Below are 17,752 nucleotides of genomic sequence, written 5' to 3'. Positions count from 1 at the left end.
CAGACAGCACACCCTTCTGTTCTGTGGATCAACTCTGGTTGCAGGCCTGTCTATTCTTCTCAGTAAGGAGTCCCCAATCACGTAGACCTGCCTTTTCCTGGTGACAGTGTGATTCTCCGGTCTATCCCCTGTTCCCTCTGGCTGCAAGTCGTCTCGATTTCTATTCACCTTTGGAGTCCTCCGCAACCCATCCCGTATCCTCCTGGGGCTCATATTTGGTGGTGTTATCTCCGTTGACTCTTCCCCTCTTGCTATAGGACTAGCTGCTCTTCTCTTCTTCCTTGCCCTCTCGCCTTCAGCGACCACCTGTCTTCATTTTCCAACTCCACAAACCTGTTCCTGAGCTCTATTTCTTCTTCACTAGCCCATATTTTCCTCTGCCCGGTCCTCTTCCACTATCAACCTTCCTCACCCAGCAGTCTCCCCTCAGAGTTCTTTGGTCCTGCTTCCATCCTCAAGTCTGAGCTTTTCCCATCAGACTCCTCATGTCTTTGCTCCATCATCTGCTCGAACCCCCTTCTAAACTCAACCAGAGTTTCCACCTGCATCTCTAATCCTCAGATCTTTTCTTCCATCAGCTCTATCAGGTGGCACTTCATGCAGACAAAACTCTTTTCAGGTACCCCCTCCAGGATTATTTATATGCCGCAGCTTCCACATCCAGTCATCTTCATTGTGTCTTCCACTGCTTGGGTCACTACCAGAGCTGCCTCTGTATCTGTCATAGGCTTCCCACATAAGTCCTGTAAATCTGGGAAACAAACCAAACCACAACACCACCACCCACAGCAAAACAAACCCCCAACGAGCACCAAAACACTGCTAGAACACCACACACTCCCTTCATTAGCCTGTCTGTCCCTCTGCCTGCCTCTCTTAGTCTTGCCCCCCAAACTCCCCTTGCAAACTCCCCTGTTTACAGCTCTGTTTGCTGGCTCCTGTGCTGCTGCCTACTGGCTGGCTACCTTTATAGGACCCCTAGTCAGAGAAGCCCTGCCCCCTAATCAGGGCTCAGCTTCTCTCCCAGCACACTGCCCCTACCAGCCTCCGCACATACAAATACAAATAGCTACAAATACCTTCTCCAACAGAAGTCCCACTCAAACTCCCCTGTTTACAGCTCTGTTTGCTGGCTCCTGTCCAAGCAGGACAGAGTATCAATAATCCTAGTGGCTCCCTGGTGGCCAAGACAGTTTTGTTTTACCAGCAATTCCCAGATGGTTTCACATCCATGCATAGGCATCGAGCCATTTCTGAACCTGCAGAATGAGGGCAAGCTCAACTATCCCAAGCCAATAGTCTTCCACCTCACAGCCTGGTATTTGGATGGACAATGGACACAGAGAGGTCATCTTCTGAAGAGGCTCAAACTGTTCTCCATAACAGCAGGAAAATATCTACAAGAAAATGTTATACAGCTAAATGGAAGTTTTCCATCTGGTGCCAGCATCATCACTAATCTCCAGAGAACTTGGGGATCCAACCATCTTTGACTATCTTTTGGTTCGTTAAAGACATCAGGTCTATTACTTAGCTTGCTGCATGTATGTCTGCCGGTGATTAACGCCTTCCTTCCTCCAGTGGAGAACTGCTCAGTCTTTACCCACCCTGTGACCATGAAGTTTCTGAAAGGTCTCACCAGAACTTTTTCTCCAGTATTGAAACCAACACCTATTTGGGACTTTAATCTGGTACTGCCAGTGCTCATGAATCACTGATGTGAACCTTTGGCCTCCTTGTCCCTTCTCCATTTATCTATAAAAGTGGCTTTCCTAAAGGCAGTTACCTCCACCAGAAAAGTAGATGAGTTTGGGGGCCTTATGGTGGATCCTTCCTACACAGTTTCTACAAGGATAAGGTGTCTCTGAGACACCCTGAATTCATCTCATAGGTTCCCTCCAAATTCCACTTGAATTAAATCATACACTTACCTTTTTTTTTTAACCAAAACTATTTCCTAACAGATGCAACCCGAGATCCATTTGGAGAGTATCTTGCATTGCTATGAGCACGTGGGAACTTCTCCCTCTTGGAGGTGTTCCCCTATGAGATCTGTAGAATGGCTCTGTGCATACTTTTACTACACGTTACACCCTAATACAAACTTCCTCTGCAGACACATCCTTTGGTACAGTGGTCCCGCAATCTGTGGTGCAGAATGGTTCCTTGCGCCCTCCTCCATGATGAATACTGCTTGGGAATCACCCTCAGTGAAATACCTATAGGGACCACTACTCAAAGAAGAAAGGAAGGTTACTTACCTTACAGTAACTGAAGTTTTTTGAGATGTGAGGTCTCACTATGGGTATTCCATGATCTGCCTTCCTTCCCCTCTGCTTTGGATCCTTCCCTAAGGTGATTTGTAGTAGAGAAGGAGCTGGAGAGACAGTTGGTCCACACTGCCCCTTGTGCCCTCAGTTCAGAGCACAGGATGCAGTTCCAGACCAACAGACACTGCTAGTGAAAAAATCTTCTGGTCTCAGGCTCATGGAGTGCATGTGCACGCACACACAGTGGAATACCAATAGGAACCGCATGTCTCAAAGAACTCCAGTTACTGTAAGATAAGTAATCTTCCTTTTCCATTTGACTTCTTTGGGAGTTCCCCATAGGGATGACTTGCAGGTTCAGGCCCTATGTTTGTATTAGTGAAATGTTAGCCAAAACTACAAGTGGTTAAGCCTGATCCTCTTCAGTTGGCAGTACAAGTGCAATTGCTTCCCTCCATCATACTATATAATGGCATTTCTCTGGCTTCTTATATACTTGTATTGGTATTAAAGGAAAACATTTAAAAGTACATTTCACATCTTTTAATTTAAAACAATTTTTGTAGATTGATTGCCACATTTTATACTACTGTTTTGATAGGTCTGGTTTAATACACAGCAAAACAGTTCACCAATGTGCATAAATTTTGAAATTTCAAAGGAAGGTTTTTGGAGACAATTTCTACCATACAATTTTCAATGCATAAAAACACAAACTGTACAGGTAACTCCTCCAATTTTCAAAGTTTATCTGTCTCATATAAATTATAGTAATTATCATTGTTACGTTTGTTTCAAAAGATCATCATTGTTAATAAGTTGCTGTAAAAATCAAGCAGTAATTGCTTGAATACCCCACTCTTGTAAGCAGCTGTAAATCCTGCTGGGAAAAGGTTAAGTGGGTTGGCTATGCTGATTTAGAGGCAGGTGACTAGTTCCTGAATTTAATGGATTTGTGAATGATTCTATGAGGAAAGGTTTGTGTTGAGCAGTCTTGAAGGAGCAGTCAAGCCTGCAGAGAAGGTTTGAACTGAACTATATCACCTTATTGTTATAAGAGCTAAACAAAGTAGATTGAGAAAGGTGCCTGCTTAAGGTGCCAACTCTATTTTCATTAAGATAGTAAAAGTTAATGGGCAGATTGTTGACTACTGCTGAGGGGATCACACAGTGCAAATTAGCGGTTGTGGAAGGTCTAAATGAGTGTGCCAAGATGACATAAAGCTCGTCATTGCACTGCCCTGATTATGGGGCTGTTATATGCAAGAACAATCTTCACGCATAAATTAGAGCAACCAGAGAATTGGTCTAATTGACGTGGCTGTTAACAGCCCCAATGGGGCCAAAATCACAGCTTGGGATTGGAGCAGTATGTGTGTGTCCCTATCATGGCCCCTTCCCTCTATCCACACCCTCTGTGTGTGCAGCTGGGTAGCATAGGAGCCTCTGGGACACTGGGATGATCCTCAGAGGGCCAATTGTGCTTACTGTATGTACATATTCCAGTGACAATGTGTGCAAAGTAGCTGCACTTCATTTGAGGATCTGGCCAAATGTCTTGTTATATCTTAGATGTATACTTGATAGGAAGTTATCTCTTTCAGCCAAAAGAAATACTTTACACCCCTACTAATGGAAGCATGGTAGAAGAACTACAGAACAGGTAGGGATCTTTTTGAATACTAAAAGCATGTGATCATAGTGGAAGTTGGGGATGCTCAGCTTCAGGTCAACAGTCCATTACTTTTCTACCACAAATTTATCTTTTTATACTTGTCTGAAGCATATTAATTCTGTGTAGTCTAGCCATGTTTATCTAAAAGAAGCGTTAAAGTTTTAGGACCAGATCATAAAAAATAAATGCTTTAAAAGGTCACAGGGAATTTTGTTAATCATGTTTCATTACTTACATTTATTTATAAATAGGGCTGTCAGTTAACTCATGTGATTAACTCAAAAAAATTAATCGCGGTTAATTGCACTGTTAAACACTAGAATCCCAACTGAAATTTATTAAATATTTTGGGTGGTTTTTCTACATTTTCAAATATATTGACTTAAATTACAACACAGAATACAAAGTGTACAGTGCTCACTTTTTATATTTTTTATTACAAATATTTGCACTGTAAAAATGATAAACCAAAGAAACCGTATTTTTCAATTCACCTCAGTCAAGTCCTGTAGTGCAATCTCTTTATCGTGAAAGTGCAATTTACAAATGTAGATTTTTTTTTGTTACATAACTGCACTTGAAAACAAAACAATGTAAAACTTCAGAGCCTACAAGTCCGCTCAGTCCTACTTCTTGGTCATCCAATTGCTGAGACAAACAAGTTTGTTTACATTTACAGGAGATAATGCTGCCCGCTTCTTATTTACAATGTCACCGGAAAGTGAGAACATTTGCATTGCACTTTTGAACTAGCATTGCAAGGTATTTACATGCCAGATATGCTAAACATTTGTATGTCCCTTCATGCTTTGGCCACCATTCCAGAGGACATGCTTCCATGCTGATGACACTCGTTAAAAAAAAAAAGCCTTAATTAAATTTGTGACTGAATTTCTTGGGGGAGAATTGTATGCCTCCTGCTCTGTTTTACGCACATTCGGCCATATATTGCATGTTATAGCATTCTCGGATGATGATCCAGCACGTTTGTTTTAAGAACAGTTTCACCTCAGATTTAACAAAATGCAAAGAAGGTACCAATGTGAGATTTCTAAGGATAGATACAGCACTCAACCCAAGGTTTAAGAATCTGAAGTGCCTTCCAGAATCTGAGAGGGACGAGTTGTAGAGCATGCTATCAGATGTCTTAAAAGAGCAACACTGTGATGCGGAAACTACAGAACCCGAACCACCAAAAAAGAAAATCAACCTTCTGCTGGTAGCATCTGACTCAGGAAAATGAATATGCATTTGTCCGCACTGCTTTGGATTGTTATCAAGTAGAACCCATCATTGGCATGGACGCATGTCCTCTGGAATGGTGGCCAAAGCATGGATGGACATACGAATCTTTAGTGCATCTGGCACGTAAATATCTTGCGATGCCAGTGCCATGTGAACGCCTGTTTTAACGTTCAGGTGATATTGTAAACAAGAAGCGGGCAGCATTATCTCCTGCAAATGTAAACAAACTTGTTTGTCTGAGCGATTTGCTGAACAAGAAGTAGGACTGAGTGGACTAGTGGGCTCTAAAGTTTTACATTGTTTTATTTCTGAATGCAGGTTTTTTGTACATAATTCTACATTTGAAAGTTCAACTTTCATGATAAAGAATTTCCACTACAGTACTTGTAATGGGGGAATTGTTCTTTTACAGTGCAAATATTTGTAATAAAAAATAAATATAAAGTGAGCACTGTACATTTTATATTCTGTGTTGTAAAAAAAAAGTAATATATTTGAAAATGTAGGAAACATCCAAAAATATTTAAATAAATGGTATTCTATTATTGTTTAACAGTGCGATTAATCACACGATTAACTGTGAGTAATTTTTTTAATCACACGATTAATCACAATTAAGTTTTTTAATTGCTTGACAGCCCTATTTATAAATATTTTGTAACTTTTATCACAGGATCGAAAAGACCTTAAAAAGTAAAATAATGGAATGGCGATTTCAGCAACCAACTCGGTGGCATCGACAGTGTACTGCTCTTCTACGACAAATTCTTCCCAAGCTAGAATTAAGAAATAGGATCTTTGTTACAGAGAAAGAAGAAAATGAATTGGAAAGTTTACTGGAACATTATTGGGTTAGTAGTTACATTATAAACAATTAAATTTTATAATTTAAATATAAACAAGATTAATTTAAAACTGAATATGTGTAGTATAAAGAAGGTAATGTGTATAAATAGCTGCAGCACTGAATACAGAAGCTCACTCATGATCAAACATATTTTAATACTGCTTTATTTTGACATAAGTAAGGAAATAACAATGACTAGCTCTATAAAAAAGGAACAAAAATAATTTTTAAAATGCTCAAAATAAGAACCACTGACTTACATTTCTGTAAGTTGACATAGAATATGTAAAACAGTTTTTACCAGAATGCATCTTATAATAAATCTCACATTTGGAAATTATTTCCTGATATTTCTTTTCATAATGTCACTCTTCTGGTTTCATATTTTAGAACAACAAAGACAATTTATTTCCATCTTTGCTGTTTACATCTTTCAGATATGTTAACATGGTTATTTAGTCTCCCACTCATTAGTTATTATTTAGATGGATTGTATTAGTTATTCTTCTTCTAGTGATGGTCCCTATCTGTATTTGACATATGGGTGCACTTGCACGCCATGTGCCTGAGTCCGGAAGTGTTCTTAGCAGTGTCCATTGACCTGCAAGTACATAGTGCATCTCCTTGAGCTTCCAGCTTAAGGGTATAAGAGGTAGTGCAGGTCGACAGCTCTTCAGTTCCCTCTTACTGCTTCATGGCCTGAGTTGGAACTCCTTCCTTCCCCACCCTGCCAGGACTATGCCCAGGATTCGAGGCTTCAAAAACTCTGTTTTCTGCCTGCGCTTCTTCTCTGCAAGCGACGAACACAGTGGTGCTCTCTACTGCCTGGGCAAGACACACATCACAGCATGCTGCGCAATCTAGAAGTCCTTCCTGCCCAGGGAAGCCTACAAGTTCTGCCTTTGCAAGTATCTAATGAAGGATGTGATGACACCTCAGGCACACTCAGAGACCCCTTGTATGGCAGCCACCACCTACAGTGAGCACTCCTCTGAGCACTGTGCATGTCTCAAAACCAGTGGTACTGAAGGCTAAGGACAAGTCCTGACATGAGAGCAAAAAACACTCCCAAAGGCATAAGAGCAGGACTGCTCCCAAGTGCAGCATTTCCTCCCTGAGCCGAGCCAGGGCGGGTGAGATGTTGCGTACAGATCCAGCCAGACTGGTGCCCAAGGTTCCCTGCTTGGAGCATATGGCCAGGCACAAATGGGATCCGATGGTACCAACGATCATCTCAGCACCCAAACATCCAGCATGCACACCAGTGTGCACAGCACCACCCTCTCCACCAATCCCCACGTGCCTGCCAGATCAGCCAGCCCCACATACACTACCAAGCCCCTCCAGGATCTCCGCTGGTGCTCCATGGACCCTGGACGCTTGGAGACATTCTTGGTGACAGAGGAGTTAATCCTCCCATACCCACTGTCTCCCCTTCTCTCTGGCCCTCTGCTAAACCATCCTTTGAACCATTGGCAACATGTTCCTTCCCTCATCTCTCAATGAAAGTGGCGTTCTTAGTAACCATTACCTCAGCCAGACGAATTAGTGAACTTACAGCCATGATGGCAGACATACCCGCCCCTCCCCTGCAAGAGCTTGGCTTGTTTAGCCTAACCAAAAGAAGACTGAGGGGAGATATGATTGCTCCTCTGTAAATATATCAGAGGGATTAATATTAGGGAGGGAGAGGAATAATTTAAGCTTAGTACCAATGTGGACACAAGAACAAATGGGTATAAACAGGACACTAGGAAGTTTAGACTTGAAATTAGACGAAGGTTTCTAACCATTAGAGGAGTGAAGTTCTGAAACAGCCTTCCAAGGGGAGTAGTGGGGGCAAAAGACATATCTGGCTTCAAGACTAAGCTTGATAAATTTATGGAGGGGATGGTATGATGGGATAGCCTAATTTTGGCAATTAATTGGTCTTTGACTACTAGCGGCAAATATGCCCAATGGCTTGTGATGGGATGTTAGATGGGGTGGGATCTGAGTTACTACAAAGAATTCTTTCCTGGGTGTCTGGCTGGTGAGTCTTGCCCACATGCTCAGGGTTTAGCTGATCGCCATATTTGGGGTCGGGAAGGATTTTTCCTCCAGGGTAGAATGGCAGAAGCCCTGGGGTTTTTTCGCCTTCCTCTGCAGCCTTGGGCACGGGTCACTTGCTGGAAGGTTCTCTGCACCTTGAAGTCTTTAAACCATGATTTGAGGATTTCAGTGGCTCAGACACAGGTTTGATACATGAGTGGGTGGGTGAGATTCTGTGGCCTGCATTGGGCAGGAGGTCAGATGATCATAATGGTCCCTTCTGACCTTAAAGTCTCTCTCTCTCTCTCTCTATTCCATAATGACAAGCTACACCCTAAATTCCTTCCAAAAGTGGTGTCTGAGTTCCACCTCAATGAGTCCATCTACCTGCCAGTTTCCTCCCAAAAGCCACATGCCTATGCTACTGACAAGACCTTGCATTCCCTTGACGTCCATTGCATACTACCATACTACCTCCACAGGACTCAACTATTTCACAAATCACCGAAACTATTCCTAGCCATTTCCAAGTGGTCAAAATGATCAAGCCCTCTCGTCCCAATGAATCTCCAAATGGGTCTCTGGGTTCATCCTCGAATGCTACAAACCATCCAACCTACCCCCACCTGGCCTCCTTGGTGGATGTGTCCTGGTAGGATATCTGCCAAGCAGCGACACGGCAATCTGTCCACACATTCACAACACATGATGCCATCGCACAAGCAGCAGCTACAGACACAGCTACAGACACAGCTGTGGACCAGGCTGTACTGCAGACCGCACTTACATTGGCATCCTCGCACCCACCTCCACGCTGATCACTGCTCATGAGTAAAGCTACAGCTTGAGCTTGGAAATGTTTCTTAGCAGTGTCCATTGACCCACACGTATGTAGTGCATCTCCTTGTGCTCTGAACCGAGGGTATAAGAGGTAGTGCGGGTTGATGCCTCTGCAGTTTCCCTCTTACCATTATGGAATCCAGTCCAAAGCAGAGGGGATGGAGGGCAGGCGCCACACATCTCTAAGAACCTCCAGTTACAGGTAAGTAACATTCTTTTCTTCCTGGAGTGATGGTCCCTATGTGCATTCCACACATGGGTGACTCATGAGTAAGGCTAAGATTTAGTCATGGATATTTTTAGTAAAAGTCATGGACAGGTCACGGGGAATAAAGAAAATTTCATGGAAGCCCATGACCTGTCCCTAACTTTTACTAAAAATATCCATGACAAAATGGTAAGGGACTGGTCAGCTGGGGGTGGTTAGGAGCTCTGGGTTTTCCCTTGCCACCAGCAGCGGCGGGGAGCTGCAGGAATCCCCCTGCCACCGCGGCAGTGGGGAGCTGCGGGGGTCCCCCTGCCACCACGGGGCAAGCCAGGGCCTGTGGGGGCGCCCTGCCCCCCCTCCCCACGGTGACTGCGGGGGTCAGAACAAAAAACCCCCACCACTTGCTAAAAATGTTTGGTCTGCTGATTATTGAGGGCATACATAAAAACAAAGCGGGCTTCTTCCCGTACTCAGTCTGTGAGACATTCACCCGTATCCTGACATGCAAAATGAGGCTTAGACACCACTTAAATCCTAAGTGATTCTGGGTGTACTTCATCCTCCATGAATATGAGAGGATCAAAACAGCTTAATGTGGCCACAAGATGCCCGATCTAGGAAATGGCCAGGTGTATTTGCTGGTTGTTGTTGTTGTTTTAAACAACTATCATTACTTCAGAACATGTTTAATTCAGTCAATAAGGGTAGGTCTATACTCACCGTCCGGGTCGACGCGGTGAGTTCGACTTCTCGGAGTTCGAACTATCGCGTCTAATCAAGACGCGATAGTTCGAACTCCCCGCGCGCTCCGGTCGACTCCAGAACTCCACCACCGCGAACGGCGGTGGCGGAGTCGACCTTGGAGCCGCGGAGTTCGACCCCGCCGCGTCTGGACGGGTAAGTCAGTCGAACTAGGGTACTTCGACTTCAGCTATGCTATTCGCGTAGCTGAACTTGCGTACCCTAGTTCGACCCCCCCCTTAGTGTAGACCAGGCCTAAGATACCGCAATTGTAAATTAGCTTTTGTATAGTGTGTAGGAATGAGGAAGGTGTAATTTCATAGCCATACAGTAGGATAGATTTTGATTTCAGTTACTCCAGTGTATATTTGGAGTAGCTCCACTGACCCAGTGGAATCCCTCTTGCTATCTTAACCAAGTGAGAGACAAACAAAAAGCATGAAAAATTTTCACAGATGCACTGAAAATCTTCAGTACACTAGATATCATACAACTTCTGCCACAAACAATAAAATGGAATTTAGATTGAAAGCTTAAAAGCCTTTTTTCTATAATGTATTTTCTCAAAGTTTCTGTTCTGTTTCTTGAATATCCCAAGTAGTGTGATTTACATTTTCTTGAAGGAAAATATTTCTACAATGATTTTATTTATCATGGTCATATTCCATAGATTCTCCTGAAAGATCCATTCATTAAATAGAAAAATAGAGCTGGCTGGGGAAGCAACAGAGCACTAACCCTAGTTATAATAACATTATGAAATGAAAGCAGAATTGAGTTCCAGTTATTAATCATCCTTTGTGTGAAATTGTTTTCCCTTTATACTGTGCATCTGCTCATAACACAAGTATAAATGTTACTGTACATAAAAATATATTTAAAAATTCTTCATAATGATTTATTATAAGATACCCTCTTTGGGTGAGATTCTGTGCTGTGCCTCTAGAGGTATTATCTACACTTCGAGCTGGAGCTCTGATTGAGATAGTGTGATAAAAATAAAATTGTAGCAGCAGCAGGGGCTAGCTGTCCTGAGTACCTATTAGTGTCTTGGATGTACTTGGAGCATGAACTTAGTGTCTTTGTGTAATTGGGACCGTTAGTCGCTCCCATAGCTTAACCTTAAAACAAACAACATGTGCTGGGTCATCATTTGAGACTGCTATAACATGAAATATATGGCAGAATATGAATAAAACAGAGCAGGGGACATACAGTTCTCCTCCAAGGAGTTCAGTCACAAATTTAATGAATGCATTATTTTTTAATGAGCGTCATCAGCATGGAAACATGTCCTCTGGAATGGTGGCCGAAGCATGAAGGGACATATGAATGTTTAGCATATCTGGCATGTAAATACCTGCAATGCCGGCTACAAAAGTGCTATGCAAATGCCTGTTCTCACTTTCATGTGACATTGTAAATAATAAGCAGGTAGCATTATGTCCTGTAAATGTAAACAAACTTGTTTGTCTGAGCGATTTGCTGAACAAGAAGTAGGACTGAGAGGACTTGTAGGCTCTAAAGTTTTACATTGTTTTGTTTTTGAGTGAAGTTATGTAACAAAAAAAAATCTACATTTGTAAATTGCACTTTCACGATAAAGAGATTGCACTACAGTACTTGTATCAGGTGAATTGAAAAATACAATTTCTGTTTATCATTTTTAGAGTGCAAATATTAGTAATCAAAAATAATAAGTGTACACTTTGTATTCTGTGTTGTAATTGAAATCAATATATTTGAAAATATAGGCAAAGATCCAAAAATATTTATTAAATTTCACTTGGTATGCTATTGCTTAACAGTGTGATTAAAACTGTGATTAATTGCGATTAACTTTTTTGAGTTAATGGCGTGAGTTCTCTGATTAATCAACAGCCCTAATTAATTGCTTACTTTTCATGTATACTGACAAAACTTTTAATTTGGATATTCTGCATGAAATCTGGGCCACATTGAAGTCAATGGAAAACTCCCATTGGCTTCACTGGAGCCAGAATTTCATTCTCTCAGCTTATCATGGCTAATAAGTACAAAGAAAGAAAGAACATTTTTATTTTTCTGAAAGTTTCTTAATGCAGTGCAATAACTTTTTACTGTATGTTTTATAGTATGGTACAAGAATATACAATATAATCTTTACATTGAATCAGTAGTTTAGAGCTAAAATACATTTCTGATAAATGGGAGGTTGGTTACTTAATAATTAGACAACTTGATGGAATTCATAAGAGAATTATCAAATGCTTCATTTCAAATTCAGACAAATGCATATGCCATATAGTGTTTTTGATATGTGAACATTTTTTAACCATAAAGCTATTATGAATAAAAGTATAGCGTTTAGTTTTTCATAAAATAATCCTTTCAAACTGTACTTATAGTTTCAATCCTATGTTTTTCTAGGTGACAGGATATCCTATTCAGATGCCATACACAGATTTACCATCAATAAGTGAGGCTGTGTATCAAACTGGCATTCATTCTTCAGAAATCCCCAACACAGAATTTGCTCTTGCTGTGTATATTCATCCATACCCAAACAACATCTTATCTGTATGGATCTACTTAGTTTCTTTGGTCCGTCGTCAGTAAACAGTGTTGAATTCAATTATAATTAAACTAAGTTACTACATGTTACCTCTCATGGTTTAAAATGGTTATTTAGGCATGAGAACTGGGACATGAGAAGCTAATTTTATACCACAAGAGATACGCCAGTACTATTTATTGTACATTAATAGAATCTTGTTACTATAGAGAGATTGTAGCTTTTAAATGTTCTAATTAGATCTATTATAAATTGACCTTATCATTTTTGCTAATTCACAATAATCTGAGACCAGCATTAAACTCTTGTAAATCATTAGAATTACCATATTTAGTGTCCAGAGAAGATGTTTAAATGATTTCTTGGGCAGTAGAGAGTAAACCCTTTGAAGAAAGATCTTAATGGGTTGTTTTATAAAAGAATTAGAATTTAAGGTTTTGCTGCCTCAACACAGTGAATTTCAAACATTCCAAGAGTAACACATAGTTGATACTATTAGTTAAATAAGGTGCTGTAGAATATTGTGAAATGCATATTAATGTTTGACTGGTAAAGACACAGTGGTTTACAATGATGAATGTGAAAGTTGTGTAATAAAATTCAAGTTTGTAACTTTAATATCCAGAAGGCTTCCCTAAATCTCAAGGCATTGTCCTACTCTTTTGAAATCATTGGGGGCAGGAACAGATCCTTAGTGTCATTGCTAACTTGTGAAGTTCGCTTTGTGTGTTATGTTTTATATTCTTTTAATTTTCAGTTGTAAGGGTTTTTGGCATGATTAATGGCAAATATTTTGTTCAAGTGGTGTTATGAAAATCCTTACTTTCCATTAGCAGAATGTTTATGTTGTTTAGTTTTTTAAAACTGAACAAGTTTAACTTTAGCATACAACAGTTAACTGTAAACAATAGGATTGCATACAATATACTTTATTATAGGGAAACATTCAAAAGCAAAGCTGTCAAATATATAAATGTTTTTATTATAAACTTTTAAAATCATAATATTGATAAGTAAAAAAACTAGTGGTTTATTAATATTATTTGATATAGAATTTTAAAATATAAAGTATAAAATAAACTATAAGGAATATTAAATTAATATTCATTGTGTATATTAAAATATGTTATATACACATTAGAAAATGCCATTGCTGATGCCACTTGGGACAATCTGGAAATAAAACAGCGCACTGATAACCAGGTTTTGAAGTCTGATTATTGTCAGATTAGGATACTTTGCATCCTCTGTATTCAGCGTCATATCTATGGCTGGCAGAGCTAATACACTGGAAGAGCTAGAGTCTTTTCTGGCTTGTACATAATCAACAGAATTGTTGGCTAGGTGCCATTCACAGATTGTTGGTGATGTGTCAGCCAGCAAGAAACCAGTTTAACCTTTAACTTCCAGGCTGAATTTGCAGCACCGGCAGCCAGGAAAACCTAATCATTTTACTTACAAACAGCAGAATTGATTTGGACTTTTGGAGGTCGTTGGAGACAATAAACAGGAAACTCCACTTTGCTATTTTTACACACACTAAAATACTAGAGTTGAACTGCAATTTAAAGGGAGAGGCTGAAACTTTGGATGAAATAATTCAAACTGCAGTGTTACCTTGCAGCTAATTGTCTCAGACTCTGTGTGGTCCTAAGTAATCACAAGGTTTGATGAAACCTTGTACCCTTGAGACCAAGGGTATGTCTATACTATGAAATTAGGTCGATTTAATAGAAGTCGGTTTTTTAGAAATCGATTTGATACAGTCGATTGTGTGTGTCCCCACTAAGCGCATTAAGTCAGTGGTGTGCGTTCACAGTACTGAGGCTAGCATCGACTTTTGGAGCATTGCACTGTGGTAGCTATCCCACAGTTCCCGCAGTCTCTGCCGCCCATTGGAATTCTGGGTTGAGCTCCCAATGCCTGATGGGGCAAAAACATTGTCGCGGGTGGTTCTGGGTACATGTCGTCAGGCCCCCCTTCCTCCTTCCCTCCGTGAAAGCAATGGCAAAAAATCATTTCTAGCCTTTTTTCCTGGGTTACCTGTGCAGACGACATACCACAGCTTGTACATAAGCAATGGCAAAAAATCATTTCTAGCCTTTTTTCCTGGGGTACCTGTGCAGACGACATACCACAGCAAGCATGGAGCCCGCTCAGCTCACTGTCACCGTATGTCTCCTGGGTGCTGCTGACAGACGTGGTACTGCAGTGCTAAACAGCAGCATCCCCTTGCCTTGCCTTGCCTTGCGGACAGCAAACGGTACAATACGACTGCTAGCCATCGTCGTTGTCCCATGGGTGCTTCTGGCCAATCTTGGTTAGGTTGGTCGGGGGTGCCTGGACAAAAATGGGAATGACTCCAGGTCATTCTCTTCTTTAAGTTTTGTCTAATGGAGATTCAGTCCTGCCTGAATATCATGCCAGCTAGAAGCTTCTGCCTCAGGCTGCTCTCACAGCCGGCAGCACTGCGCAGATGCACCTACCCCAGCCTGCCCCTTGCTCCCATGGCTCATGAAGCCTGGATAGTAGTAAGGAGCAGTTCAACTATAAGCTGAGCAAGTGCAGAATGGTGGTAGAATGTGCCTTTGGATGTTTAAAAGCTCGCTGGTGCAGTTTACTGTCTCGGTTAGACCTCAGCGAAACCAATATTGCCATCATTATTACTGCTTGCTGTGTGCTCCACAATATCTGTGAGAGTAAGGGGGAGATGTTTATGGTGGGGTGGGAGGTTGAGGCAAATTGCTTAGCCGCTGATTACGCGCAGCCAGACACCAGGGCGGTTAGAAGAGCACAGCAGGGCGCTCTGCGCATCAGAGAAGCTTTGAAAACCAGTTTCATGACTGGCCAGGCTACTGTGTGAAAGTTCTGTTTGTTTCTCCTCAATGAAAACTCTCCCCCTTGGTTCACTCTACTTCCCTGTAAGTCAACCGCCCTCCCCTCCCCGCTTTGATCACTGCTTGCAGAGGCAATAAAGTCATTGTTGTTTCAAATTCATGCATTTTTTATTAATTCGTCACAAATGGGGGGATAACTGCCAAGGTAGCCTGGGAGGGGTGGGGTAGTTGTAGGGGCACCCCCTAGAATGGCATGCAGCTCATCATAGAAGCGGCATGTCTGGGGCTCTGACCTGGAGCAGCCATTTGCCTCTCTGGTTCTTTGGTAGGCTTCACGTGGCACTGCTGCGGGTCCTCTGTCCTTCGTGCCCTTGGAGATTTTTTCAAATATTCCGGCATTTCATCTTTTGGAACGGAGTTTGGATAGCATGGCATCATCTCCCCATACAGTGATCAGATACAGTACTTCCCGTTCGGTCCATGCTGGAGCTTTTTTGCCATTCTGGGACTCCATGGTCACCTGTGCTGATTAGTTCACTACGCTGCCCAAACAGGAAATGAAATTAAAAATTTCACAGGGCTTTTCCTGTCTACCTGGCCAGCACATCTGAGTTGAGAGTGTTGTCCAGCGCGGTCACAATGGAGCACTCTGGGATAGCTCCTGGAGGCCAATACTGTCGAATTGCGTCCACACTATCCCAAATTCGACCCAGCAGGTTCGATTTCAGCGCTAATCCCCTCGCTGGGGAGGAGTACAGAAATCGATTTTAAGAGCCCTTTAAATCGACAAAAATGGCTTTGTCGTGTGGACTGGTGCAGGGTTAAATCGATCTAACGATGCTAAATTCGACCTAAATTCGTAGTGTAGACCAGTCCCAAGATGTAGTTCCCAGTCCCTAACTATTCCAATATCAATTGAGAAGCATGTCTGAAAAATTGGGTATTCTAAGCAATAGGTGTAATTCATATTTAGTAATGATATTTGCAGGTCAAGGGATTCAGGTACATTATTTGTCCATAATTTTAATGACCCATCCTTTGTGTGGTCTTGTATGTACCTTTAATTCCACATTGTATTGTACATGCTTGACCTATCACAAAATTAACATAATACCGTGATGATGGGTACCTTATAAATGTAAGTAATCAAATAATAATAATTTTGAATTTAAGGTATTTTTCTGATTATTATGCAAGAACTACAATTCACTCACTGCCTTATTTTTCTATGCACATGTAATACAATAGTTCAGTTTTCAGAACTTACCTATCTGCTTTTCATTGTCAGCTCAGGTACACAGGCATATACAAGAGTTTCTTTAAGACAGTTGAATAAATTAGAAAAGAGCAGAGAGAGAGTTTAATGAAATAGATGGAATTAATGTGGCCAGGGGCTTTTCTTGTGGCCACAGTCTCCTGGGCTGTGATTGCGGGGGCGGGGAGAGGGGAGATGGGGAAGCAGCACCCCCTTGCCCTCCCTGTTGCTCCTGGATGCACTGCCTTGGTGTTGGCTGCTAGGGGTTGGGCCGTACCCCCTCTGGAGACAGCTGGGGCACAACACCAGAGCAGGCACCTGGTGAGTTCCCCATCTTTCCAGGGGCAGTGGAGCTCAGGTTTTGGGCTTCAGCCCTGAGGTTGTGAGGAAGTGGGCTCTGGCTACGGGGCTTCAGGTCTGGCCCCCGATATCTCCCCCAGCACCCGCCCCCCAATTGCCCCGGCCCCTGCTAAATTGTCCCCAGGTTTGCTGGGGCTGAATAAGTACGCCATGAAAAGTGATATTTGTATGTTTGTTAATACCACTTTTAACAGCAGATTTACTAGCTAGCAATAAATACATTATAATGATTATAATGTATTTGTGCATATTTATTTGTTTTTCCTAAAGGTAATTAAGTATTTTAGGAAAAAGTATGAGGCCGCCAAAAAATTTGTCCTGAGAACCTCTGGAATAGAAGGTATATCAATGGGCTTTGTGTGTCAGTCATATTGGATTCCATATCAAAAGAATTTTAATTTTATAGGATAAACTACAGCATGTTAACTAACTGAGTTTGAGGTTTGAGGAAAAAGTTCAGTGCCTAATGAACCAATTGAATTTTCTGTGTATAATCACATTCTTAAAGAAAAAGTTTTGCTGGCATTTAGCAGAGTCTAGGATAAAGGCAAACGTGTGTTTTTTAAAAGACCAATTGAATACCAAAATAATATCTAAAGGACTGGATGGCAAGTGTAGAAAAGCCTTGCTGAAATGATAGATGCTGCAAAATTCAAAAGAAATGCTGCTTTTAAGGGAGGTAATTTTCTTTGGTTTATTGAGAGGTGGTATCTACCCCTCTTATGGTATTGTGTTCTGTTCAGGACATCATGTAAAAATTTCCTCTGCACAATGGAGAAGGTAACAGTAATACAAGCAAAAGCTGAGACTGGGAGCATTCAGCAAAGTCAAATGTAAGGCATTTGACACGGTTCCACATGGGGAATTATTAGTTAAATTGGAAAAGATG

General features: G+C 41.5%; 1 protein-coding gene across 5 annotated transcripts in view; it reads left to right on the top strand.

Moving 5' to 3' along the window:
• The window catches only part of CC2D2B (coiled-coil and C2 domain containing 2B), a 112,399-nt gene extending 99,030 nt beyond the window's left edge, over positions 1-13,369 (top strand). For all 5 annotated transcript variants that reach the window (XM_039482535.1, XM_039482533.1, XM_039482536.1 and 2 more), the window contains 4 exons: positions 2,872-2,994; positions 3,875-3,933; positions 5,864-6,041; positions 12,267-13,369. In XM_039482535.1, coding sequence (XP_039338469.1) covers positions 2,872-2,994; positions 3,875-3,933; positions 5,864-6,041; positions 12,267-12,455 — 549 coding nt within the window. In that variant the 3' untranslated portion in view covers positions 12,456-13,369. The remainder of the gene's footprint in view (positions 1-2,871; positions 2,995-3,874; positions 3,934-5,863; positions 6,042-12,266) is intronic.
• The last annotated feature ends 4,383 nt before the right edge of the window (positions 13,370-17,752 follow it).

The sequence above is a fragment of the Mauremys reevesii genome, linkage group 7, assembly GCF_016161935.1.
Source record: "Mauremys reevesii isolate NIE-2019 linkage group 7, ASM1616193v1, whole genome shotgun sequence".
Classification (NCBI taxonomy): domain Eukaryota; kingdom Metazoa; phylum Chordata; order Testudines; family Geoemydidae; genus Mauremys; species Mauremys reevesii.
Note: the sequence above shows the minus strand (reverse complement) of the source record. Positions and strands in the feature narration are given on the sequence as shown.